At 32.3% G+C, this 26,911-nt stretch overlaps 1 protein-coding gene and 1 long non-coding RNA gene across 4 annotated transcripts; both read left to right on the top strand.

Moving 5' to 3' along the window:
- The first annotated feature begins 13,000 nt into the window (after window positions 1-13,000).
- LOC132059198 (uncharacterized) lies at window positions 13,001-22,092 on the top strand. 3 transcript variants are annotated; one of them, XM_059451743.1, is made up of 5 exons: window positions 13,002-13,517; window positions 17,837-18,545; window positions 20,324-20,693; window positions 21,296-21,691; window positions 21,790-22,092. In XM_059451743.1, the coding sequence occupies exons 1-4, from the start codon at window positions 13,241-13,243 to the stop codon at window positions 21,356-21,358; spliced, it is 1,419 nt and encodes a 472-aa protein (XP_059307726.1). In that variant the 5' UTR covers window positions 13,002-13,240; the 3' UTR covers window positions 21,359-21,691; window positions 21,790-22,092. The 3 variants fall into 3 exon arrangements, with proteins under 3 accessions (XP_059307728.1, XP_059307726.1, XP_059307729.1); XM_059451746.1 differs by having other exon boundaries at window positions 21,311-21,691; XM_059451745.1 differs by lacking the exon at window positions 21,296-21,691 and having other exon boundaries at window positions 13,001-13,517.
- Window positions 13,555-17,819, top strand: LOC132059199 (uncharacterized). Its single transcript, XR_009415516.1, has 3 exons — window positions 13,555-13,969; window positions 14,308-14,570; window positions 14,812-17,819. It is a non-coding gene; the product is annotated as an uncharacterized LOC132059199 (long non-coding RNA).
- Window positions 22,093-26,911: the final 4,819 nt, after the last annotated feature.

The following is a 26,911-nucleotide window of genomic DNA, read 5'->3' on the forward strand; positions in this document are numbered from 1 at the left end:
TTACTTGTCCACTTTTGACTTTGCACGCCTCTTGAGAATTAATAAATGAAGTATGTATTTTACTATAATACCCATATTATTTGGTGTATATTTTCATTGAACTTAGAGAATGATTTTGAAATGAATAATTAATGTTAATGGTAAAACAAAAAAAAAAGTTTGTCTTTCCTTGATATGCTAAAATGGACAAGTAAAAGTGAATATTTATTTTTAGTATAATGGACAAGTAAAAGTGAACGAAGGGAGTACTAAAAATAGAAAAATAATTTGGCACTATTAAAAAAAGGAAAAGGGTCAGATTTGCCCCTGTACTATTACAAATAAGCTATATTTGCCCTTGCCATCCAACTTTAGGGTCATATTTGCCCCTGCACTATATTTTCAGGCTATATTTACTGTCCATGGGAAAAACCATATAGTCTTGGGTGAAAATGATTTTCACCCCCCAACTTTGCTTTAAAAATCAAACTACCCCCCTCAATTTTGAACAATAGACATTCTCCCCCCTTTATCCTATGCAATGACTATTCCACCCTTGTTTTATTCAAGGCTTAAGTAACTAAAACGTCCCCGAACTTGGCATGAATTGCAACTTTAGTCCCCAAACTATTGTTGCACTTTAAGACACCCCTAAACTTGGCAAAATGGGTTTTAATTCATCCCCGAGCTGCCACGTGGCATAGCAAGTGTAGTCACACGCCAACAGGCGCGTGACAGGTGCCACGTCAGCTTTTTTTTTTTTTAAAAAGAAAAATCAATTTTGGAAAATTCATAAAAAAAGTATAACTTTTTAAAATCAGAAAAAACTAATTTTTTTAAAAATGTGGAAAATCCATTTTTTTAAAAAAATAAATCTGGACTGAATTTTTTATTAAAAAAATCGAAACTTCTTAAATCTTGAAAACTCGAGAGACCCGTTATTTAAAAAAAAAAAAAAAAGCGGAAAATTTATTTGTTTTTAATTAAAAAACTTGGACTTTTTAACAATCTGGAAAACTAAATAAACTCATTTTTCAAAAAATAATCTGAAAAATTGAATTTTTGGTTAAAAAACTGGACTTTTTTAAAATATGGGATACTTATTTTTTTAAGAATAAAGTGGAAAACTGATTATTTTTTTCTAGATTTAAAAACTAATCTAATTTTCAGGGATTTTTTTTTTTTTTAAAAAATGGGTTTTCTACATTTTTAAAAAAAATCATTCTTTCCAGTTCTTTTTTAAAGAAGTGTCTTAAAAGAATTATGAAAATCTGGATTTTTTAGGACACTTTTAAAAAAATATCAAGTTTTCATTTTTTTATAAAAAAAAATCCATTTTTTACAAATATTTTAATTAAAACTGTAGTTTTTCAGTTTTTCAGTTTTTCTTTTTTAAAATCAAATATTCCAGATTTAAAATAAATATTTCATTGTTCCAGATTTTTTATAAAAAAAATCAGTTTTACATTTTTTTTCAAAACAATTTATCTATGTGGAGGACACATAGATTTAAAAATGCCACGTGGCATTAATATTTTACACATGGAGGCCACATAAGCCTCGATTTTTCTGGGACCCGCGAGTGACTACACTCTTATGAGCGGTGTGTAATAAACCCAATGACTATTCCACTAAAAGTTGCAAAACCTTGTTTTATTACTTAAGCCTTTATTCAATCCTCAATTTATGTAATACATTTTTGTATTGTATATAAATTTTTTTTAAAATCTAGATATTTATAGATTCTTATTTAAGTTCATTCATTAACATTATAAGTAGAATAATACTTTTATGAATTTGTAACAAAATTTAATGCTATTTTTTATGATTGTTATTTTATTATTATATGCATTAAGTATGTATATATGTATGTACATGCATGTGTGTATATTTAAGTTTCACCTCTCTCTTATTCTCTATTATTTATATAAATAAATAAGTTTTGGTTGTCACTAATGAAATATTTCTTAAATTATAATAAAATTGATTTATAGTATAATAAATCATTTCTAAAAATTTGCCTATATTTTATAATTGTTTTTGCATTACCTGCATATAAATATATTTATAAAATTATTATGACCAGTTATTTTTCACTTGTATAAGAAACTATTAAAGTTTTGATTATTTTTAATAAAGTTAAATTTTTGTTTATTCAGCTAATTTATTTTATTATAAAACATCATTAGCTTATATACTCAATAAGTATTTCTCACTTTTTTTTTAGTGTAGAAGATAATATTTATCTTTTATAAGAAATTTGTTATATAAATTAAAAAAATATCATGATTTTATAGGAATAAAAAAAGAAGACAAAAGTTGATAATGTAAGGGTTTGATAGGAATTAAAAAAAGTCAATAAGGATAAAAGGAGAAGAATGTCTATTATTCAAAATTGAGTGAAGAGTTAAATTTTTAAAATATAATTGAGGGTGTAAATAATTTTCACCCTATAATCTTGAAGAGTTTAATTTTTAAAATATAATTGAGGATGTAAATAATTTTCACCCTATAATCTTACATGTCCGAACTAGTTCCTAAAATTATGCCACCTGTCCAATGCCTCCTCCTTTTGATGACTTGTCACAGCCACATCCATATTAGTCCCTTTTTCTTTTTTCGTACAAGTTGAGTCCGATATTATCCACTCGTTTTTTTTTGCAAAAATATCACATTTCTCTAAAAAAAAAAAAGAGCATATTTCCCAAAGGACAACCCAAAGTACACGCCCACTCTCAATTCATATCCGTGCATTCACGCTCCATTAATAGGCATGGCAAAGCAAAAGAGGCAGACAATTTTTACTTTAATCGCATACAATAATCAAACAAACAAAGCAACAAAAATAAAAAAAGTGAAAAAGATAGGGGAGTCGAGGCGGCGGGGATGGCGAGGGTGGGTCCTAGACGAAGATAAAGGTTTTTAGCAGGTTTTCATTCTTTCTCTTTTTACTAGAAAATTTTTAAATTTTGACACATGTCACTAAAATAGAAATTTGGGCAGAGTATTTGCATGTTCACGCGTGCATTTTTTTTTTTTGGTTAAGTACGCACACGTCATCTAGCAAAAATAATGCATCTTAGTAGGCATTTGATCATAGGATAAGGGGCTCAAAATTGAAGTCTTGAGTTCAAATCAGCGTTTGTGTTATGAAATGTGAACAAAATTTCAACTTTAACTTTAAATCACGATTTGAAATTTCAAATTCTCTAAATTAACAATACAACAATAACATATCTAGTGAAATTTTACAAAGTGGAGTTTTGGGAATCCTCTAAAAACAATAGGATTTCAAATTCCAAGTTATGACTTCAATTTTTAAAAAATGTAAAACTAGACTCACGAGTTTATATTTTGCAAAAAAAAGAAAACTCATCGTTTCAATATTTGAAAAAAAAAAAAAAGACTCATGGTCAATGTTAAGAGATTGTATGTACCATGTGGAGGAATTATATGAAAAAATAACTAATTACTATTATTGTTGATTTTGGGAACAAGTGGATCATCATAAAATTATGAATATTTAAAAGTTTGCAATAGCATGTAATCACAAACATTTATTTATAAAAGGAACATGGAGATATGTGATTTATTAATGCGGCGTCTTAGTATATTCCGATATCTTATTTATAAATTATGATTTACTCATTTGGTAAGATTGTATAAGAGTCGGGAAATTTTAATAGTTCTCACAATTTTGTTGTTTTCATGTTTATAACAAAAAATACAACTTAAGAAATTTTGAATGTCCAAACAAAAATTCATCTTCAAATCAAAAATCATGTCCAAACGACCCTAAATTACTCCAACTATCTATATTTGAGTTCATTTCAGTTTCTTAATTCTTTTCTACTAAAAAGAAATTGTTTGTTCAAAGGATACATATAAAAAGATCAAAATCTCAATGCTAAATTATTATATTTAGAAGAATGTAAAAAAGTTAGAAGTTATAGAAAATGAAAAAATAACTTGACTCTACAAAAAATAAGTTGAATGTTGTTAATGTACAGAGGCATAGATATATAACAAGAGTAAATAAGAGATTCAAGACAGGAATAACATATCACGACATATTTGTCAAAATCCATATTATCAACTATCAAATTCATAAACCACTTTAAAATCCAAGATATAAATGTACTTAATAAAATTCATTAATCAAAGCATTCTTAACATTATTTAAAATATCATACTTGTCAAGTTCTTCATAAAGTTTTCTAAATAACATGAAACGTTATAGTAACTCTTTATCAATCGTCCATCTGCACAAAATTGAGCCGTTAAATTTAAAATTGTATATACATATATTTAAATCCATGCAAGGAAAGCTTTTGAGAACAGTTTAGTAGATAGGTTTAATGTCTCATTACAAAAATTATAAAGGTATAAATTATTTTCAAACATTTAGAATTGAAATAATAAAATAATCAATGAATGTGGTCATTGAATTTTCCTAGAAAAGTTTATATTAGAAAGCGTGTTAAAGCTCAACCCTAGAGCTACTTACCCAATCCGACCTCAAACTCTAGACAGGCTCAGTCACTCAATCTGAGGCCCGACCCTAGAGCCCACAATCCAAACCCTAAAACTCACTGTAATACCCTGAATACATAAAAATTATCCATTTCTGAAAACCCTAAAAATGTCAGCTCCCAAATGCAGAGCCTGTTTGTTGTTGGATCCCTTGAATCCCTGTAAGGGATGTGTTTTCATTCAACACTTCAATGATGAATCCAGTGAAGACTTTAATAAGCTCTGTGCTCATTTTGGAGACCTTGAGTGTGAAAGTTAGCAAGGTCTCAAAATGAGCACGGAGCTTGTTAAAGTCTCCACTGGATTCATTATTGGAGTGATAAATCAGAACACATCCCTTATAAGGAGTCAAGTGATCCACGTATAATAACGAGCCGTACTACATTATCAAGAATTTCTCTGGTGTTGAGTGGGGTGTTAACAGGTATACCCGTGTTGCACCGCGTATGTTGTTTTATTTTGCTTGTCCAGGAGATGTGGAGTATTGATGTAAGGTAAACATACAATACGTTTATCAGCAACACTACCCCTTAAAAGTATATAATTTTCTAAGATCTTTAATTTCTCCGGTTAACTCTATTGAAACTAATGACTAAGGTGTTCACTACTTTTCTCCTCTGAGAAAGTGTATTTTTATTTTGAAATAAGTCAATTGAATTTGAATTGGGTTTTGCTTAAGACTTCTCGTGTTGAAGAAATTGAGGCTTATTAGCTATGTAATATTTTGGCATTTTCTCAACCTTGTATGAGAATTTGTTAGGTAGATGATGCAATAATTTTCTATGTTAAGGATTTAAATGAAATTTATAATAAGATCACATCATAAATTCAAGCTTTCCTCTTGCGAAAGTTAACTAGTACTGAAAAGTAACAATAGAAGTTTGTTAATCTCGTTTAAGAGTATTGAACAATCACATTCAAAACCTCTTTTTTTTTTATAAAGAATATGCCTATTTTTTTGAAAGAGAACTTAAAGCCTCTTGAATCATATGTTGGTTTTGAAATTACGGAAAAAATACCTTCATTTTACGATAAAAGTATCTCATTTCTACAAAATCTCATTAAACTTACGAAATACTATTTCTTATTCAAATATTAGAAACAAAAAATAAATAAATTCATATAAAAACTTAAAAGAATAAGAAAATTCCTAATCTAAATTAAATGACAGGATCGTAACACCTAAAAGGTGGAAGGATATTGGCAAAGGTTACACATAATTAGCCCTTTATTAATTCAAAATTTATCCAAATACACAGATCATTATAATCCCCATTTAATCTCTTATTTAATCTTCGTTTTCTAATTCTATAATTATAATTCGTGTATATCTTGTTGGATCGTTCGTGTATAACTTGTTTACCGATCAAATGATATATATCTAGATATATTTAAGTACAGTCATTTTACGATAATATTCATCTAGTGAAATTAGTACTCTTTTTATACAGAAAAACAATTCTCATCTAAACTATATTTTTCTGAAAATACATGTTTATTTAATTATTCAAACTTTAATTTTTTTTTCTTAGTAATATAATTCTCCCAAAAACTAGAGTCGGAGATAAAAAAAAAAAAAAATTCTATTATATAAAAACTTAAAAGAAAAAGAAAATTCCTAATCTAAATTAAATGACAAAATAAGGATCGTAATTATTTTTTAAAGGTGGAAGGATATTAACTAAATAAGGCTACACATAATTAGAAGTTTATTAATTCAAGTTATTGTTTAGTTTATTAAATGATACGAACTAAAAGATTAAAAATGATCATTATAATCCCCATTTAATCTCTTATTTAATCTTCGTTTTCTAATTCTATAATTATAATTCGTAAATATCTTGTTGGATCGTTCTGAAAAATAACTTGTTTACCGATCAAATGATACATATCTAGATATATTTAAGTACAATGACCGAAACTCTAGAAATTCGTTTTCCTGCATTTATAAAGAATAGAGATGGAAAATTCTCACCTAGTGAAATTAGTACTCTTTTTATAAAGAATTCTAATATACGTTTTTTGCCAATCTCTATCATTGGTCAAAGTATGAATCTCGAACATATATTTTTCTGAAAATACATGGTGTGTTCCACGTCAATATTTTATATAAAAATTTAATTACGGCAGAACAATACTTTAATTTTTTTTTCTTAGTAATATAATTCTCCCAAACAAGTTCTCTCTAGAGTCGGAGATAAGCGAAAAAAATCGGAGGTCAAGATTAATGTTTGTCTCTATTAGTTTGTTTTTTTACCTCCAACACTATTAGTCGATAGTATAACGGGTAAATATGAACCTTTTTTAAAGTAGAGTCTAATCTTTCACAAAATAAATTAGGATATTTTTATCAAAAAAAGGAAAAGCAAATCATACTTCATGTTTGTTTGTTTTTTAAAAATAAAAATAAAAGAGTGATTGAGTAACATATGATGATGGACATTTAATTCTTCTATCCGTTCCGTAAAGTATTTGATGTGTAAAATGATTTTTGTATTAGAAGTGCGTGTAAAGAATGGGTTCAACCTCACAAGGTAAACTATGTACTCCCTTCGTCTCAATTTATGTCAAGGTGTTTAATTGGACCAAAAATTTAAGAAAGAATTTTTTTTTTTTTAAATTTGTGCTCTAAAATAAGTTATAGAAATTCATAGTTATAAATCATTTCATTAAATGCACAATGAAAACTTTGAAAGTAATAATAAATTATTACTCACTCTGTTTCAACTTGTTTGTCTTACTTTCCTTTTTGGTTTGTTAAAAGAATAATGTTGTTGTCTATATCTAGTAAACCTCTACACTCAATATGAAGACCCATAAATCATCAATGATTGCTTCAGTTTTATTTGCAATGTCCTTCACTCTGCATCTCCTTATTATTCTGAAAATGAAAAAGAAGTAATTGCAACGTACCGAACTCGAACCATATACGGTGACATGACATATTTAAGACAATAAAATTCAAAGTATATTTTGATATATCACACACATCTTTAGTTTAAGACTACAAGAATCAAAAGTATTTTTATTTATTTAAACTCAATGTCGAGTCAAAGTAAGATTAAAAAAAAATTGCAACGGAAAGAGTAAAAATAGAATAGTGCTCCCTTCGTTCCAATTTAAGCATCTTACTTTCCTTTTAGGCTTGTCCCAAAAAGAGTGTTTCTTTTTATATTTTGTAAGTTGACAATTCAAACATCTCACATGATAAATTTATGGGAAAACTACATATATATACATGTTAAGGAGAAATATTTACGAAACGTGACGATAGTTTTCCTTATTTACAAAACATAATGATATAGTACGAAATATGACGGATTTTCATATATTTTTTAAAATAATAATTTTTATATATATTTTTTTAAAAATAATTTTTTATATTTTTTAAATTTTTTTTTTTTTTTAGCTCAAAGGCTTAAAAAATTACCTCAAATTTTTGTGTATGAAAGTTGTATGAAAAATGTATGAAATGTATATGGGTGAGCGAATTTTAATATAATTGTCATACACAAAATATATGAGCGAAAACTTTAAGTTGTATTAATATTATATGAAAAAGTTGTTACAATATTGTTGTAGTTGTATTAATTAAACCTAATATGAACTAATACGAAAAATGTGAATGAAATTAAGTCTTGAATGTTGTATCAAAGATATACATGTTGTTGTGGTTGTATTTCATATCTTTATACATGAAAATAAAATTTTAAGCGTAATGTTTAAGCCTTAATCGAGATATACACACTTTATGCGTTCTTCATACATAAAATTTGAGCGAACTTTTTATGCCTTGAGCAAGGTATACACATTTCATACACAAAATTTGAGCGATTATTTTAAGTCTTGAATGTTGTATCAAAGTTATATACAATGTTGTTGTAGTTGTATTAATTTTACAGAAATCGAACATGAACTTTATACACGAAAATGTGAGCGAAATTTTAAGACTTGAGCGAGATACAAATTTCATATTGTTTTTCACACACACAATTTTGAGGTGATTTTTTAAGCCTTGAACGAGATATACACATTTCATACATTTTTCATACCGTTTTCATACACTAAATTTTGAGCAAACTTTTTAAGCCTTGACCAAGATTACACATTTCATATATAAATTTTTTAGTGAAATTTTTTTAAAAAAATTAATTATTTTTTTTTAAAATAAAAATAAAATAAAATAAATAAAATAATTTTTTTTTTTTTTTTTTTTTAAAAACCACGTTTTGTAATGTTATATTTTGTAAATATAAAACTGTCGTCACGTTTCGTAAATGTTTCTCCTTAAGATGTATATATACGTAGTTGTCCCTAAATTTATACCATAAGATTCAAAGGACATGTAAGTACATTATATATACCTTTAATTTAGGACTCACCTTAGATGATGGAGGGACAATTTAAAAGTCTCTATTTTTTTATTTCTTAGATGACTTTAATGAGGTTTCCTTGCTTAATCAAACTAAGATTCTCTTGGTTTTCTTGTGGATAAATGTGTGGAAAACGAGAGATGAAATTAGTTGGTGGATGAAATAAATGAAGTGGATTAAAAAAAAAAGAATCTCGGATTGCTAAATTGGGATGGATGAAGTACTACTCCCTCCGTAAAAATAAAGTTGTTGTCTTACGTTTGATTCTTGGAACCTTAGCAACACTTGTTTATCTCCAAAAAGCAATCTAAGGGACGTTATAATCTTTAGAAGGCATCATTATTTACTCATATGTGGAAACACACTCAACTTATAACTTGTCCCTTTCTTTCTCCATTTTGGAAATCTTAATTAGAATCATCAAATATTATTTCTTGCTTGTCCAAACCTCGTAACGTCCGGTCCATTCTTTGCTCGCTAAGGGGGAATGGGTCTTTTTTAAGCCTTGAACAAACACATTTCATTTACTTTCATATATAAATTTTTTGGAAAAAAATTAATTAATTTTAAAAAAAAAATAATAATAAAAAAATAAATAAATAAAATAAAAAATTTATTATTATTATTATTATTTTAAAAACCATGTTTTGTAAAAAAATATAAAATCAAAATTGAACCTAAAAAACCTATAGATGTATATATACGTAGTTGAAAATAAAAACTTAAAGGACATGTAAAAGTATAAACCTTTAAAAATAAGTAGTCAAAACTAAAAATCAAAACTTGATTAAAACGGAAAATAAAAATTGGAAACTAAAATCTGGAAAATCATGAAAACTCGAAAAATAAGAAATCAAAATTAGTTTTGTCCGAAAACTAAAAACTAAAAACCAATTTTTGGAAAAATAAGAAACCAAAATTGAAAACATATATAAAACTTAAACCAAAAATAAAAAATTGAAAAATGAAAACAAAATTAAAAACTAAAGCGAAAAATAAGAAATCAAAAAACCTAAAAGAAAATAAAAACTTAAAGCGAAAAGTAAAATTTGAAAAATGGTCAAAACTAAAAAAATCAAAGTGGAAAATAAAAATTGGAAACTAAAACTGGAAAATCAAAAACTGAAAAATAAGAAATCACAACTGAAAACTAAAAACTAAAAACTAAAAACCAAACTGAAAATAAAGAAACCAAAAAGGCGAAAAACAAGAAATCAAAATTGAAAACTAAAGCGAAAATAAGCGAAAACTAAAAGCTGAAAAATAAGAAGTCAAAAGGGTTGGTTTAAGTGGTGGCTCTTGATAGAGGTGTAAATGGGTTGGCAGTGAAGCCTACAAAGGGCGAAAAGAATTATAGGATGGCGTAATTTTAATTGAAGAAACTGTGAAATGGCAAACACGGCCTGGCGGGCCGCGGTAATTTAGGAAGTTTTAAGTTTTTGTCTTCGAAATAACATTTTCTAAGTAATTTTTGGTACAAGTTGAACATGAAACTTTTGCAATATGAAATAGAATCTGCTACCAGCCATTCTTGCGCAAATCCATATCATATATAGAAGAAAAATTTAGGAGAACAAATATAAATTATTATTTTTAATCACTACTTCAGATCCATTCAAAAGAAATTAAACATAATATAAATTCTAAAACTAAAAAGTATTACTCCAGTTTCTAATTACTACTTAGTAGTAAGTACATTCTCTTTTCTCATTACTTTTTATCTTTTTGTTTAATTTACTTTTTTTTTAAAATTAATTAATTTATTATTCTTTTAACGCGAAAATTTAGCGCTTTAACACTTTAATCGAGCAGCCAAGCAGGTAGGTTTTTGAGCCTCACTTTTATATGGGCAAAGAAATTTTAGCCCAACCCTTACTTAAATAATGGGTTGGGTTGGGCCGACCTCTCAGGTCAAGCCCATATTGACAGCTTTACTCTTCACCATATATGTTATGTAAGTCGAATTGTGTTTGATAGACACACTTGAGGCTAAGTTCAGAGGTTTAGTAGGAACAACACTTAGTTAATGTGTCAAAATGAAAAAAAGAGTCAAATTTAGATGCCGCATATGCATTAAGTCTATTTAAAAATAATTTAATTTTATGAGATATTTTATGATCACATAAATATCTAAAAATTACTTTGAATCACATATTTCAAAATCTCTAGTTATTATTTATCCGTGTCAAATCAAACTGAAAATTATTTTTGATTAATTAAGCCTAAAAAATTTCATATCCGAGGCAAACCATAGTTTTACATGTCAGAACTAGTTCCTAAAATTATGCCACCTGTCTAAGTGTCCCCTCCTTTTGATGACTTGTCACAGCCACATCCACATTAGTCCCTTTCTCTCTCTCTTTTTTTTCGTAGAAGCAGAGTCCGATTTTATCCACTCCCTTTTTATTTTTATTTTTTTCCCCACAAAAATATCACATTCCCCCCCAAAAATCAGCATATTTCCGAAAGGACAACCCTCGCACACGCCCCACTCTCAGTTCCTGTCCGTGCATACACGCGCCATGAATAGGCATATCTCAGGTGGGCATAAATCTCCGGAAATCGAATTATCGAACCGAATTGAGATTTACGGTACCAAATTTCGACTACCGTATCGAACTGAACTTTAAAAGTTCGTTATTTGATATATCAACTATTTAATTGCTCCGGAAAGAATGATATATTTCTGTATTTAGAAATAATTTAACTTAAAATTTTTCTTTTTATCCGAAATAATTTACAGCCATATAAATATTTATGCATTATTTTAAACCTCAAGTTTTAAAAGTATTCTTTATTTTTTTTTTTAAAATTTTATGTCAAATTAAATTATATCATATAAATTGAGAATAAGAGAGTACAAAACAGAGTTGAAGCCGATCATATCTCAAGTTTTGTTTCCTACTCAACTGATTTAAACATGTCAGAACTAGTTCCTAAAATTATGCCACCTGTCTAATGCCTCCTCCTTTTGATGACTTGTCACAGCCACATCCATATTAGTCCCTTTTTCTTTTTTCGTACAAGTTGAGTCCGATATTATCCACTCCTTTTTTTTGCAAAAATATCACATTTCTCTAAAAAAAAAAAAAAAAAAAAGAGCATATTTCCGAAAGGACAACCCAAATACACGCCCACTCTCAATTCATATCCGTGCATTCACGCTCCATTAATAGGCATAGCAAAGCAAAAGAGGCAGACAATTTTTATAATAAAGAAATTGCACTATTTGCTATGACTTATTTGCTCTCATTATTTTTTTTTTTGTATTGATTTGAATTTCTTTCGTTAACTTTCTTTCTTGAGGTTCTTGAAAACCTCGAGATAAGGTATATATCCCATGCTATCTTCTCAGACCTCATTTTGTAAAATTTCATTGAATGTATCATTATTGTTACACGATTTGCACTTCAAATGGGCTGATCTCTAATTTTTGCCCTCAAGTTGAATATCTTTATCCTTTTAAATTGAACTTATGGCTAGTCAGATATAAATTATTCAAGAACGGGAGACAAAATTTGTGTGATATTATAATTTATAACGAAGATATTGCATGATTTGCACTTCAAATGGGTTGGTCTTTAATTTTTGTCTTTTAAATGCGTTGATCTTTAATCTATACAGAGCCAGGCATAAATTCATTAAGGATGCGAGACATAAATTATATGATAGTACTTCCTCCGTCCCATAATGTCAAGTGTCCAAAAGAAAAAATAAAGCGTATTAATAAACTAATAATGCAATGTGAAGTTTACGTACTATCCTATATAATAAAAATTAATTACTTTTACATTTTAATTAGAGCATGCACGAGAAGTAAATCTTTTGACATTGGGAATCCAACAACACCAATTACTATGTGGCTTTTTTAATCATCATTTAGATGTTACTTTATTATCTAAGGATAGAATTGGAAAAAACTAGCCAATTTATATCATGATTTTCTAAGATGACACTTATTATAGGATAATTTTTTTTAATTAAAGTGACACTTATTATGAAACGGAGAGAATATGATATAAAAATATAAATTTATGTTCCGTTAAAAAAATATTTGGCATGACGTGCAAAAATTAAACATCAACACAAAATAAGGTAAAAGTGCAAATTACCCTTTTTATAATCGTCAAACCCTCTCTCTCTCTCTCTTGGCTTTCACATTCTCTCGAAACCCTAGAACCGTTTTGTCCTTTTTTTCTCCTCAATTAGATTCTCTCAATCTTAATGAAATTTCACCAAATCTTCAAATCTAGACTCTCTGTAATGTTGATTTACAGCTGGATTTGATGATACTTTAGGTTTTTTTTTTTTTTCGATTTTTTTTTGTTAAATTTTTCTTTGAAAAATTGAAGCAAATGGAGGGCTCTGTATCTGTTGCCATGGATGATCTTGGAGCCCCACCGGAATCATGGGAGGTAGCTGACTTGGATGCTAGTATGAGGCGCCTTATACTTAATTCCAAGAATAAGGATAAGGATGACGATAATTCTGTGAATAATAATAATAATAATCAATCTGAGCTGCTTGATTCTTCGGGTTCGGGTTCGGGTGGTGGTGTGACGGAGGATGTGGTTAATACGGTGGATCAGTTTCTTCGTGAGGCTTTACAAAACCCTCGAGAGCGTCTTTCCGGTTAGTATTCCTTTTTTTTTTTTTTTTTAAAAAAAAATAAGAATATTCTGATTATTATGTTAATTTGAGCTGACTGAGGACATGACGTTAGATAGGAAGGTGTGGAGGTCGAGGATTAAGGTAGAAGGTTATTAGGTAGCTGAGTGTTGTATTACTTGTAGTATAATTTAGGTATTGCTTAGTTGACTACACTGGGTATGTTGTTGTTATGTTAATTTGAGCTGACTGAGGACATGATGTTAGATAGGAAGGTATGGAGGTCGAGGATTAGGGTTGAAGGTTATTAGTAGCTGTGTGTTGTCCTACTTATATTAGTATGATTTAGGCATTGGCGTAGTTGACTGCACTGGGTATGTTGTTATGTTAATTTGAGCTGACTGAGGACATGATGTTAGATAGGAAGGTAGGAAGGTCCAGGATTAGGGTAGCAGGTTATTAGGTAGCTGTGTGTTGTTGTACTATATTGGCGTAGTTGACTACATGTTGTGTTGTTGTTATGTTAATTTGAACATCGAGGACATGATGTTAGTTATAGTAGGAAGGTATGATTAGGGTAGTAGGTTATTGGCGTACGTTATAGTAGTATGATTTAGGTATTGGCGCGTTGACATGCTTATTAATCGGGTATGTTGTTGTTATGTTAATTTGAGGACATGATGTTAGAGGACATGGATCAAAGATTAGATAGGAAGTTATGTTGGTACTTATAGTAGTATGATTTAGGTTTAGGGTTGTTGTGTTGGTTATTAGGTAGGACGTGATGTTAGATAGTGAAGGTATGGAGGTCGAGGTTGTACTTATAGTAGTATGATTTAGGTATCGCGTAGTTGACTACACTAGGTATATTGTTGTTATGTTAATTTGAGTTGACTGAGGACATGATAGTTAGATAGGAAGGTATGGAGGTCGAGGATTAGGGTAGAAGGTTATTAGGTAGCTGTGTGTTATCGTACTTATAGTAGTATGATTTAGGTATTGGCGTAGTTGACTACACTGGGTGTGTTGTTGTTATGTTAATTTGAGCTGACTGAGGACATGATGTTGGATAGGAAGGTATTTAGGTATTGGCGTAGTTGACTACACTGGGTGTGTTGTTGTTATGTTAATTTGAGCTGACTGAGGACATGATGTTGGATAGGAAGGTATGGAGGTCGAGGATTAGGGTAGAAGGTTATTAGGTAGCTGAGTGTTGTACTACTTGTAGTATAATTTAGGTATTGCTTAGTTGACTACACTGGGTATATTGTTGTTAAGTTAATTTGAGCTGATTGAGGACATGATGTTAGATAGGAAGGTATGGAGGTCGAGGATTAGGGTTGAAGGTTATTAGGTACATGTGTGTTGTCGTACTTATAGTAGTATGATTTAGGTATTGCGTAGTTGACTACACTGGGTGTTGTTGTTGTTATGTTAATTTGAGCTGACTGAGGACATGGACATGACCTTAGATAGGAAGTTATGGAGATTGAGAATTAAGGTAGAAGGTTATTAGGTAGCTGTGTGTTGTCGTATTTATAGTAGTATGATTTAGGTATCGCGTAGTCGATTACACTGGGTATGATGTTGTTATGTTAATTTGCATCAAGTTTAGGATTTGAAGAGCTAATTTTTTTATTTGTGATGGTTTGTTTTGTGATTGTTTATGCGCGTAAATTGACTTGTGTACTTGTTCAGTTTCTTTTACTATTATTGTTTGTGGCATTTTATAATTTTAGTATTTCTTATTATTAGTTTGCTATTACTACTTGTTGTCTCTTCTGCTTCTTGGTTGATCAGTTTCTCCGTGAGGCTTTACAAAACCCTTGAGAGCGGCCCTCTGGGTAGTATTCCCTTTTTTTTTTTTTAAACGGATTACTAAGGACATGACCTTTAGATAGATTAAGAAAGGAATGGAGGTCGAGAATTAGAGTAAAAGGTTAGTAGGAGTATGAATGTTGTCCCACTTTGTGTGGGAGAGTAAGGGGCTAGCCTTCTCCTCTCCTCTTTTCCTTTTTAGTAGTATTATTTAGTTATCACTTAGTTTCTTTTTTTTAAATGTGTATTACTATATGTTGCGGCATTTGTTTTATATATCTTGATATTTTGCTATCTTATTTCTATTATAATTCTGTGTCGGATACTTTTCTTTTGAGCCAAGGGTCTATCGGAAACAGCCGCTCTATCTCACACATGTAGGGGTAAGGTCTGCATACATCCTACCCTCCCCAGACCCCACTTGTGGGACTACACTGGGTTTTTTGTTGTTGTTTACCATGTTGATCTGCATCAGGTTTAGTTTTTGTTAGTTGATTTTCTTTGGTTCTGATATACCTTGATTTGCTTTGTGATTGTTTGAGCTCGTGAATACTTGTGTACTTATTTTCTTTTACTATTAGCATGCCTGTAGTTTTTCCTGTGCTGGTATACTCGCTGTCACATTGCCGTTAGTTGTCCAATCAGTTAATAACATTTTTTATCAAGATGGAGGAAATGGGAGGGTAAACACTTAGGTGTTTACACTTACAAATGGTGTATATACCCTTTTACAGACACCATGTGTGTGTGTTACCCATGTTTAAATATGTGGAGAAAAAGCTGGGTAAAACTTAGGAACTTCCTATGGAAAGGGCACTGGGACAAAAAGCCATCCATTTGGCGAAATGAATCAAATCGTCAATGATGAGGAGGGAGGCGTCGGAGTCAGCAATCTGCATAACTGGATTAAGAGCTTACTTCTCCAATGGCTATGGAGGTTCTGTCAGCAGGGTTATGCTATATGGAATCTGCAGTTCAGAGCACAATATGGTGCAAGGCCACTGTCCTGCAGCTAAACCTGTAGTGCTTGGAGGATGGAAGCATAATAAAGGCTTTGGGGGATCTTTTAGAGAAAATATTGTAAAACCCAGGGACGGTAGATAAATCCTATTCAGGTAGATTCTCGGTTAGGACATCATGCCTCACTAAAACTCTAGAAGACCACCCTGAGATGGTCAGCTTTGCTAGAGATACTTAGGCCACAATTGCAGACTTTAGATCTAATCAAGGTTGGAATATGACCTTCAGAAGGAACTGCGGTAATTGGGATTTGGGAAGGACTCTATTGCTGCAGTTGTTTTCTTGGACAAGTCTACTGCTGCAGTTGTTACAGTCAACCCCTGAACTTAACACAAACTGCAGACTTTTGGCTGGAAGGGACAGACTACAGAGAAGGGGTAGTTCACAATGAAATCCTGCTACGAAATGGCTGTCATCTCAGAGTATCTCCACCTTGCTATCCCCAGAAAAGAAATGGGAAATCTCAAGCTTTATTTAAGGTTGCAGGTGGCTTCTTCAAGGCTTATAAAATCCCAAACAACTTGCAGGACGACTCTCTATTAGCAGCAGATGCCCTTTATATGAAGAAGAATCTGAGGATGTAAATTGTCTCTTTTTGCTTTATGCTTTCAGCCAGAAGATTTGGAATACATCTTTGACATTTTTTGAGCTAAAATAGACGATGCCAAAGACTCCCACTTAGTTGCTGCAATGCTGGATCAGAAGGCTTTAGAAAGGAGCAAAACTATAGTGCAACACCATCTCCTCTTGCAGCTGGTGGGTGGGTAGTCTGTAGGGAAAGGAATTCTGGAATGTTACTAAAACAGAAAGTCAGAAATACAAATGTGATTTTTGCTAGATTTTTGGTGTTGAATGATGTGCACGTATTAGGAGGCTCTTAAACTTCCACGATTCCCTGAGGAGCTGAGATTTTACATCAACGGCCGTGTGCAACCCCAGCACTCTTTGGGCTGATGGACATCGAAATGCAGAAAGAGAAGAGAAGATAAAACCATTTTAGGTAATCTAAAAGCAGAGGAGAGCAAGTTTTTGAAGGAATTTTTTCCCTTTTTGGCTATAGTGAAGGATAACTTGAATCGTTCCACCTTACTAAAAAAAGAAGAGAAACTTGAACCTTTTCAATCAGAAACACCATGTTCTTTGTTATATATTCTCGGTTATGTATGTAGTCTTTAGCTGTTATGTTGAGGTAGGCTCTTGGTCATTGCATACCAGTTGTATGATGCACTTATGTAAAATATTAATTGTGTAATGCTTTATTTTCTTTTAGGTTCTTTTTCTAGTTTTAGATCTGAAGGTGCATTATGTTTTCAACAATGTTGCTTCATCCCGTGTTTCCATTTTGAGATTTCTAGGTTCTCCTTAAATATGTCACTGTATGCTTTATATTCTCTTTTCCTTCTTTTCCCTTGTTTTTTTGGGGTGGGGGGTGGGGGGGGTTTCTTTGTTAGTTGGATTGATTTTCTTTATCATGCACATAGTGACTTGTCATTGTCTTTTCTCAGTTCTGAGGATGGAGCAAGACGTTGAAAAGTTCATCAGGGATCCCGGTCGACAACAGATGGAATTCCAACAGCTGCCGACCTCCTATTTGCGACTGGCTGCTCACCGTGTGGCACAACACTATTCACTACAATCAATGGTTTTGTTGGACAATAGTCTACCGGATGGCTCGGGTTCCAGAATTATTGTGCGCAAGACTTCTGAATGTCGGATGCCTTTGATTCGCTTGGCTGACATTCCGGTGAATTTGCCCCAAGGAGATACTGGTGTGGTTAAGGTTGCCATAAAGCAGAGGCCACAGAAAGGTTCACAGTTAGCAGGTGGTAATTCCAATTCATCAAAGGGAAATTCTACCAAAAGTGTTGAGGAAAGAAAGGAGGAATATAATAGGGCTCGAGCACGCATATTTAACTCTAATAGTTTAAGTGGGAGCTCAAATGTAAAGCCTGAAACTGAACCAAGGTCACAGGATACTTTCCAGTATGGTCCAATAGGCATACCACAGTTAGAAGAAAAAGCCAGTCCAGCTGGCGGTTCTGATTTGAGTACTGGGCGGTGTCTGATTGATTCTTCAACAAGTAGCAGTAGATCAGCTAGAAGTAGGACAGAAAAGGAGCCAGTTGGTAGGTCTAAATCTTATAATAAGGTGGCTATCTTTCGTGATCGGGAAATTGACAGGAAGGACCCTGATTATGACAGGAGTTATGACAGGTCTTTCTTATCCCTTGCTATTTTGTGAATATACTGTAAAGTACCCCTTTTCCTCAGTTTGTGTTTTGTTGTATGTGTTGGTGGTTCAGTCACGTGGTATCCCGTTTAACATGGATCGATTCTTTTATGATTATGTTTATGGTAGTAAAAGCACTCCTTTATTCTATGAGATGTTTTAAGTACCATCACTTTATCATCTGATTACCTGTTTATCTTTATCATTATTGGTGCATTTTTTTTTGCCTTTTCCTCAGTTTGTGTTTTGTTTTACGTGTTGGTGGTTCAGTCACGTGGTATCCCTTCTTTAATGATTATGTTTATGGTAGTAAAAGCACTCCTTTATTCTATGAGATGTTTTAAGTACCATCACTTTATTATCTGATTACCCGTTTATCTTTATCATTATTGGTGCATTTTTTTGCCATGTACTCTGTATATGAGATGTTATTTCTACAGAATCTTTTGTTCCTATCGTGTACTCTGTATATGAGATGTTATTTCTACAGAATCTTTTGTTCCTATCGAGCTTTTACTGACCAATCTGGGTTAATGTTTGTTTGTGGTCATGGTTGTTTCTATAATGGTTAGTGTTACACTAAGACTGATTTTCAAGTATATGTGGGGATCTGTGATTCTTTCTTATTACGTGTCTGACTTCTGAAGTTCTACCACTATGTACCCTTTGCTTTCGTGTAGATTCCTTTCTGTTTTTTTATTGGATCAGATTGAATAAAACCAGTATTTTGAGATATAGTATGCATATGGATGTTAACAGAAGAGCTTCTAAGAATGCCATCCTTTTTGTCTGTTGCTACAAGATTAGGCATTGGCTTAGTTATTCTCTCTGGATTTGAATGTAATGAAGTTGTTATAATGCACTTCACTTTGGTGCACAATGCACATCGCTGCCGCGTGTGGCTAAAAGTCAACTTGCGCTGACAGAAGGGCAACTCTGTTCGTGATTCCCCTTTCTTCTCTTTTTCTCCGTCATGATCCTCCGGACTGTGGAAATTTTTGTTTTTCTGCTTTCTGTGGAGAACAAATAGCAAATCTGGAGATATATATATATTTTTTAAGATAGGATGTGCACATACCCAGTCTCCTGGAACACTCTACTCTATATGAATATCTTCCGTCTCCCATAAAAAAATGGTCAGTATCTGTTTCTGGGTACCAAGTAGGAACCAAAAAGGCCAAGCAAATTGTTTAAGAAGACTATGGGGCTGTTACGTAATATTGGAGACAGTGCTATTACCAGCTATGAGGTAGACTCTTCAAGAGGGAAAGAAGAACCTGATTCGAAGGATGAGGAGGAGGAGAAGTAAATACAGTGTAAGAAGATGGGGAAGAACCTGATGAGAGAAGCTACAATCATGTTGAAGCTATGGTGGTTTGGAGCTGCTAGTCAGTTTCCTTTATTACCTCTTTTCCTTTTCTTGTTCTTCCCTCTCTATTGCATACTGCTGCTTTGGGTGTTTAAACTATTTTGTGTGACGTCCCATTGATATCTGATGCCACTTGAATTCTTTATATGAGAATGTGTTTTGGTTGAATTCTTTATATGAGAATGTGTTTTGGCTTTTTCCTCAAAAGCTTTTAGTATTACTGGTGAGGTTCTTCTCTGTTCTGAATTATGTGCAAATATAATACATTTTACCTCTGTTGTTTCCCCTTCAATTTGACAATTGTATCTTCTTGCCCGTGGGTATTTTCACTATAATGCTCATGTCATTTTTCTTGCAACTTAGTCTCTGGGGCGCTTGACTTTTTATTTGCAGATACATGCAAAGGTTTGATCCTGGGTTTGGATTTGCTGGTGGCCCATATACAATTCAGCCCATGTATGCTCCTGCAATTAACTACAACACTGAGTTTCCCCAGCTTGGATCTGCTATTCGGTCTCCCATATCCGCTGAAAACCAACCTCGTCCACTGCCGCAACATATACCTGGGCCTTGGGCAACACCATCGGCCCCTGGTATTGGTTATGGTCCAGCAGAGAGCATGATGCCTCCCCCTTTTAGTCACAATCATATTAGTGCACGCTCAACTTCAGCTATATATTTGCATTCAACCCAATATCCTTGTCAGCGTCCTGGAATGACTTTTATCCATCCTCACGAGCAGGTTCACCAACCCTTCTCACAGGTATGGCAAACAAACTTTATCTTTTCACTTCAATCATTTAGGCTTGTTATTTAATGAACCCCTGGAGACCTGGTCAGATATAGGAGGGGAGTATGCACAACAACAACAACATACCCAGTGTAATCCCACAAGTGGGGAGAGGGAGTGTGCACTATGCACCAACTCATATTTCATGTGGTTTAAACCTGTTTCATAGCTCCTGTTTGACCTAATATATTCATACGACCGAACTTTCACACAGTGAGAGATCATGATAGGTCAAGCTTTTCAAGCAAATTTTAGTGAGTTCGGGGAAATATTTTTAGTAAAGAGCATGCTGGAATCCTTCATACTTAACTGCTTGGTTACTAAATAAAGGATTTAGCTACGAACCCAGTAACAGCTACACTTAGCTTCCTGTAGGATGCTTGTTGAAGCTACGGAATCTTGTTATACTATATCTTATATTGGTATGTGTATGAGGAATTTTAGCTTGGGAGGGTCTCTTTCCATTCACATGGGATTTTATAATTATCCGTCAGAAGGTGTTTGACATCCTGGTTTGTTTTTTCCACTTTTTTGGTTTGCTTCATTTGATTGCTCTTCTGTTCATGGTTTTCCAGTCTCATCAACTACAGTCTCATCAACTACAACCTGATGGTTTTGGATTAGCCCGGCCCCGGTGAGGGGCACGGGCCATGCCTGCATCCTGCCACATACATTTCAGCATCTTGAGGGGGATGCTGAGCGGCAAAATGTTGCAATTGGCAGGATGCAGGCATGAACAACTGAGACTTGCTGGAGCCGATTGTTCAACTTGCAGTATTTTATGAATCCATCCACCAGTCTCAGTTTCACAGAGCCTCCTGTATTGCTTTGAGGATGCTCATATGTCCTGGCAGTTCCGTTGCATGGCTGAGCACTCAAAGCTATGATGATTACCGCGACGGCGATGATGACGACAAATTAAATCAGCTAGAGTTCAGAGCCGGCAATATAAGAAGTTTGATCTGTTTTAGGTTTATTCTCCTTTTCCTTTTTCTTTTTTGCCTTTTTAAGTTGCCTCTTTCTACGTGTGAAGTGATTGTAATGAAGTACTACTTGATTTAATTCACAGCCTCATCAAAGCTCCAAGCAGAAAAGAAACTTGGTTAGAGATTTCGAGTAAATGTGAACAGGAGATGCAGCCTATGGTAGCTTTGGTGCTGTAGACTGACAGTGATAACAGAGAGCTCTGTTCTCCATGGCAAAGCAATCTCCAGGAGAGACTCTGCACACTATGTATTTAAACAAATAGTGTTTCCCCTTTTCTTTTCTTTTTGTTGGGACAAAATATTTGACTGTTTTGGTCTTTCCCTGACTTGTTTGTAGCGGAAGCGGTTTTGTTTGGTAAGAACTCTTGCATTTCTCGTTACCAAAATGACCCTAACTGATAAGTATGTGGTTTGTCAACAAATCCTAGTTTCTCGATAAGAGAAATGGGATGAAGCCAAGTGTGAGTGTGTTATCCATCACAATCAACTTGACACTTGGTGGATGGATTAAGTCGTGCAGTAACTAGGGGATAGCAGTCGGGGGCTAGGCTGGGCATCATGTAGTATCACATCTCGAAATTTTTTAGATGCGCCTCGCACAACTGATATTATTTGTGTGAGATGAAAAGGTGGATCTAGAATTTGTGGACCCAAAAATTGAAGATGCCCGCTCAAAACTAATGTCAGTTGTGGGAGGCATTAAAATTTTCCGCTACATGTAGTTCAATTTTTGATCATCATATCTATGCAGAGACGATATCTAGGATTTTTAAAATATGGGTTCACCACTTTTAAAAAAAAAAAGGAAAACAGTATTAAGTGAGAATTGATTCTTAGTCTGTGCAATTACTTACATTCAATCGAGTGTACCTTTAGCTTTTTAAAGGCATGAGTGCCAGTACATAATATTACACCAATTGTTTTCAAAAATATATATAAAATACTCAATTTTACGGATACCGTGAGTTCATATGTTCCATAATTTAGCATATAAATTCGCCTCTGCATCTATGTATCATGAGAGTTTTAGGTGTACGTATCATGAGAGTTTTAGGTGTTTCTATGATGAGTTGCCTAATTGTTGGGTTTTGACGGCTTTTGCGATATTACGTAATTAAATTTGGAAATTTTATAGTTAAGAGAGAAGCTTTGAATATCAAGTTACTCTAGTATTAAAACTTATTGAACTATTTATTCGAGATGGTTTACCTCAAAAGACTTGTGCGAAAATCTCGACAAGTGGATGAGATCCCGACGGTTTTTCCCGACTTCAGTACGGTATCCTCAATGATTGGCAATATGTAACAAAGCAATATTTACCTAATGTGAGCCAAAGGCGAATCAGTTTGAATTTTATGGGTTCGAGTTTGGAATTCTACTACAATTCATTTGATATATTAGGTACGAAATCATTTATTTGTACTTAGTGAATTTTTTAACATATACACGAGGTTTAAGCCAAAGCAATTGAATCCATACTTAAATTCTACATTTGTCCCTCCTAATGTCAAGAAGGGCCAGTTATACTGGGAGCGCAACAAGAATGAAACGTTAGTCATTTGGGTACGAATATCATCAAGCTTAACGTTGAGACGTCCACAACTAAATTTGTTAATATTAGACTATAAAAACGAGTAAAATTGAATTCTGTGTAGCAACAAAACATCAACAACAACAAACCCATCACGAAATGGAATAATGTCGTGAGGCAACTTTTTTTGAGACATGAATAACTTCTATAGACTATATGCAAAAGGAAATATCTTCAAAAGGGAAAAGAATAAAAAAGTGAAGCTGATAAATAGATAGATGAATCTAGAGCTATCATAAACCTCATGTCATTATAGAAAATTGGTAGACACGAGGTATAATATGGTTCAACAATTGCTTAAACGTTATATTTTTCATGTTCAACCATTTCTTCGGGCGAAAGACGTGTCCCTTATAACTTTATTATCTCGTCTACAAAAGAAAACAAACTAGTAGGGACCTAGTAGCTCAGTTGGTTGATTACCCGAACTCTCACCTTGTTGGTGAGGGTCAATCCCCATATTCTAATTCCTTTCCCCATTTCCCCTTCCCCTCTCCCCTATGTAATAAAAATAATTTTTTTTTTTTTTTAAAGAAAACAAAACTACTTTACGCTTTACAAATAACGCATTATTCGAAAGCTATGCTAAGCCTTGGAACATTGCCTACTCTGTTTTTCTTTCTTATCCAAACTAAACCGAGAAAAGAATTCGATTAGTGGTTTGGTTTGACTTGATTTGGTATTGGAAAAAGAAAACCGACCATAATTGATTTGTTTGGTTTCAACTAAAATAGTGAAACCAAACCAAACCAACCCGACATTACATGTATATAATTTAAAAAATATTTTAAACATAAAAAGTTATTTAAAATGTAATTTATAAATATTTTTAAAACTTTTTCATAGTTTTGGTCTTTTAACTTATTATTTCAAACTTGAACTTAGAATCTTGAATGGCCAAATAAGTTTTAGTCTATAGATGTTAGTAACTCAAATAAAACCCAAATCAAAATCAAAATGCTAATAAAAGATCCACTTCTTGTGTTTTGAATAATCATTCATAATCACATGAAATCCATTCACTCTTTCAATTTGTTTTGGGTCTTTCTTTACAAAAGTAGTTTTCTACTGCCATATCGAGAAAGAAAAAAGCTAAACCACGTTGTCCATATAAGCTACATCAGGCCTTGACTTTTCAAAATATAAAATATACCAAAGAGTAAATTGGAACAATTACATTAATTACTGCAAAATATGGCTTTAATCTTTCAAAAAGAAAAATATTGAACTCATGCGACCACGCAAGGGAAACATGACTCATCTGATCTTATGCGATTTCATTATCTTCTTGATGAATATTTTGGTATAATTTCATCATTCATCTCACATTTTATGTCATTTTCTTAAAACACACCTTATTAGATAGTCATATTTTACTAACTAAAGAAATATTTGAAACACAAATTATATGTTTTATATGAAGACTATACCGAAAGAATCCGGAAAACCTGAAAAAAATAAAAAAATCCGAAAAAAATAAATGAAAAACCCGACTTATGTTGATTTGGTTTGGTTCATAAATTTAAAAATCCGACACAATTGATTTGTTTTGATATTTGAAAAACCCAAACCGGGTCCATGTACACCCCTACTTGTTATATTCTCTTTTCTTTTTATCTTCATCAAATCAATAAAACTCATTTTGAAAAGTTCCCTTTGGGACAGTAACAGATTGAAAATTGTTTTTCTTTTTCCCCCAAATGAAATCTTGACAAATTTGTTTGAATTGCTTCAAGTATGGAATCTTTTTATCTTCAAGGAAGTACTCTCTTTAAGTAATTAGTTCTCGACATATGAATACTAAATCCATTTTTTTGGGGTCAAAAGTACCAAATCTATCACCTTTCTTAAATGTTAAAAAAAAAGGTCTAGCTCATATTTACTCTATCCCAGAAACTCTCAAACCCAAATACTCATTAAGTTCAGTGCACTCATTGTATACTTCATCCGTCTCAAAATAGTTTTCGCGGTTTTCATTTACATTCCTCTTAAGAAGCATTAATAAAGAAAGAATTTTGACTATTTTATCCTTTTAAAATATTACACCATGAGACCTCTCCTCAATAAATTTTTATTATATATCTATGCCAACTGCATCAATAATGTACTCCCCTCTTAAATGTTGTAATTAATACAAAGCATAAAATGAAAAAAAAAAATTACTTAATTTTATCTTGATTTTTTAAAATGATGTAAGTATTTTGAGATTGAATATTTTTTTAGTAAGGACGACATGTATATTGAGATGGAGGGAGGACATATATTTTTGTATCATTAGCTTGAGCTGACCTATATATTTGCACTTACTCCCTCCATCCATTTTTTACTTGTCATGTGTTGATTTGGCGCGCCTATTAAGGAGCCAAAAATAAAATGACAATTTTTTACTATATCACCCTTAATTATTACCAAGTAACCTAATGATTTTAATCAATCAAAATATTTTAAAAGTTGTGGAGCCACTAACAATTTCTTGAAGTTTCCAACTCAACAATTAATGATAAGGGTAAAAATACGTATAAAATGGTAAATTATCTCTTGATTTTCTAAACTGAACAAATAAAAATGGACATCTAGTTTTAGTATACAGGACAAGTTTAACCGGACGGAGGAAGTACTTTTTATACCATTAGATTAAAATGATACGGTCACCCGAAAAACACGGTGATAACTTACTATAGCCTGTTAGTTTATAAGCTAATTGTTTAAAATTACTTTACACAATCATATACCTGAAAAATATGGTAATAACCTACTCTAGCCGGTTAGTTTATAAGCTAATCGTTTAAAATTTCTTTACACTATCATACACTTAAAAAGTAGGGTGATAACCTACTATAGCCGGTTAGTTTATAAGCTGATCGTTTAAAATTTCTTTGCGTTATCGTACATATGAAAAATACGGTGATGACTTACTATAGCCAGTTACTTTATAAGCTGACCATTTAAAATTTCTTTACACTATTGTACTTGTGTATGTAACATAAATCCATTCATAAATCTAGAGGTGTTTATTGCATGGGACAGTCCAAACATAAATCGTCATATGTTGTGGGGACAAAAATTGGGTTTGTCACATGAATATTGAAATATCATGTTATAGCCTCAGCAGTCTCCCGTGTTCAAGCCTTGCGCAAGCATGTTTGTGTCTGCACCACAAGAGGCATCCACTTTTTTTTTTTTTTTCTCTCACTGAAAGAATGTCTTTCTTGGCTTTATTCTTTAACAAACTCATTACAAAGCAAAATCCACGTGCAGTTGTGTTTCACTCTAAGATTAGTCTAAAGGTGTGTTTGGTATGGTTCAATTATCTCATGTTTGGTTGATTAAGATGTTTTCAAAAATAGTTTCCCTAAAGACAAGCTCTTTAAAAATGAGAAAAATAACTTCTGAAAATGGGAAAAACGAATTCTATAAATGTTGTTTCACACAGTTGTTTTCTCCCCAACCTCACCCAGAGGCGGAGTGAGGATTTCAACTTTATAGGTTAAAAAGAGTTTGGAACAACAACTTCAAGTGTTAATAATTGTGTTCTAAATTTAATATTTGTACATATTTAATGAACTTCTTAACACAAATACATTTTTTGAGCAAAATTCGAGGCTTCTAGCTTC

The sequence above is a fragment of the Lycium ferocissimum genome, chromosome 6 (genome assembly GCF_029784015.1).
Source record: "Lycium ferocissimum isolate CSIRO_LF1 chromosome 6, AGI_CSIRO_Lferr_CH_V1, whole genome shotgun sequence".
Taxonomy (NCBI): domain Eukaryota; kingdom Viridiplantae; phylum Streptophyta; class Magnoliopsida; order Solanales; family Solanaceae; genus Lycium; species Lycium ferocissimum.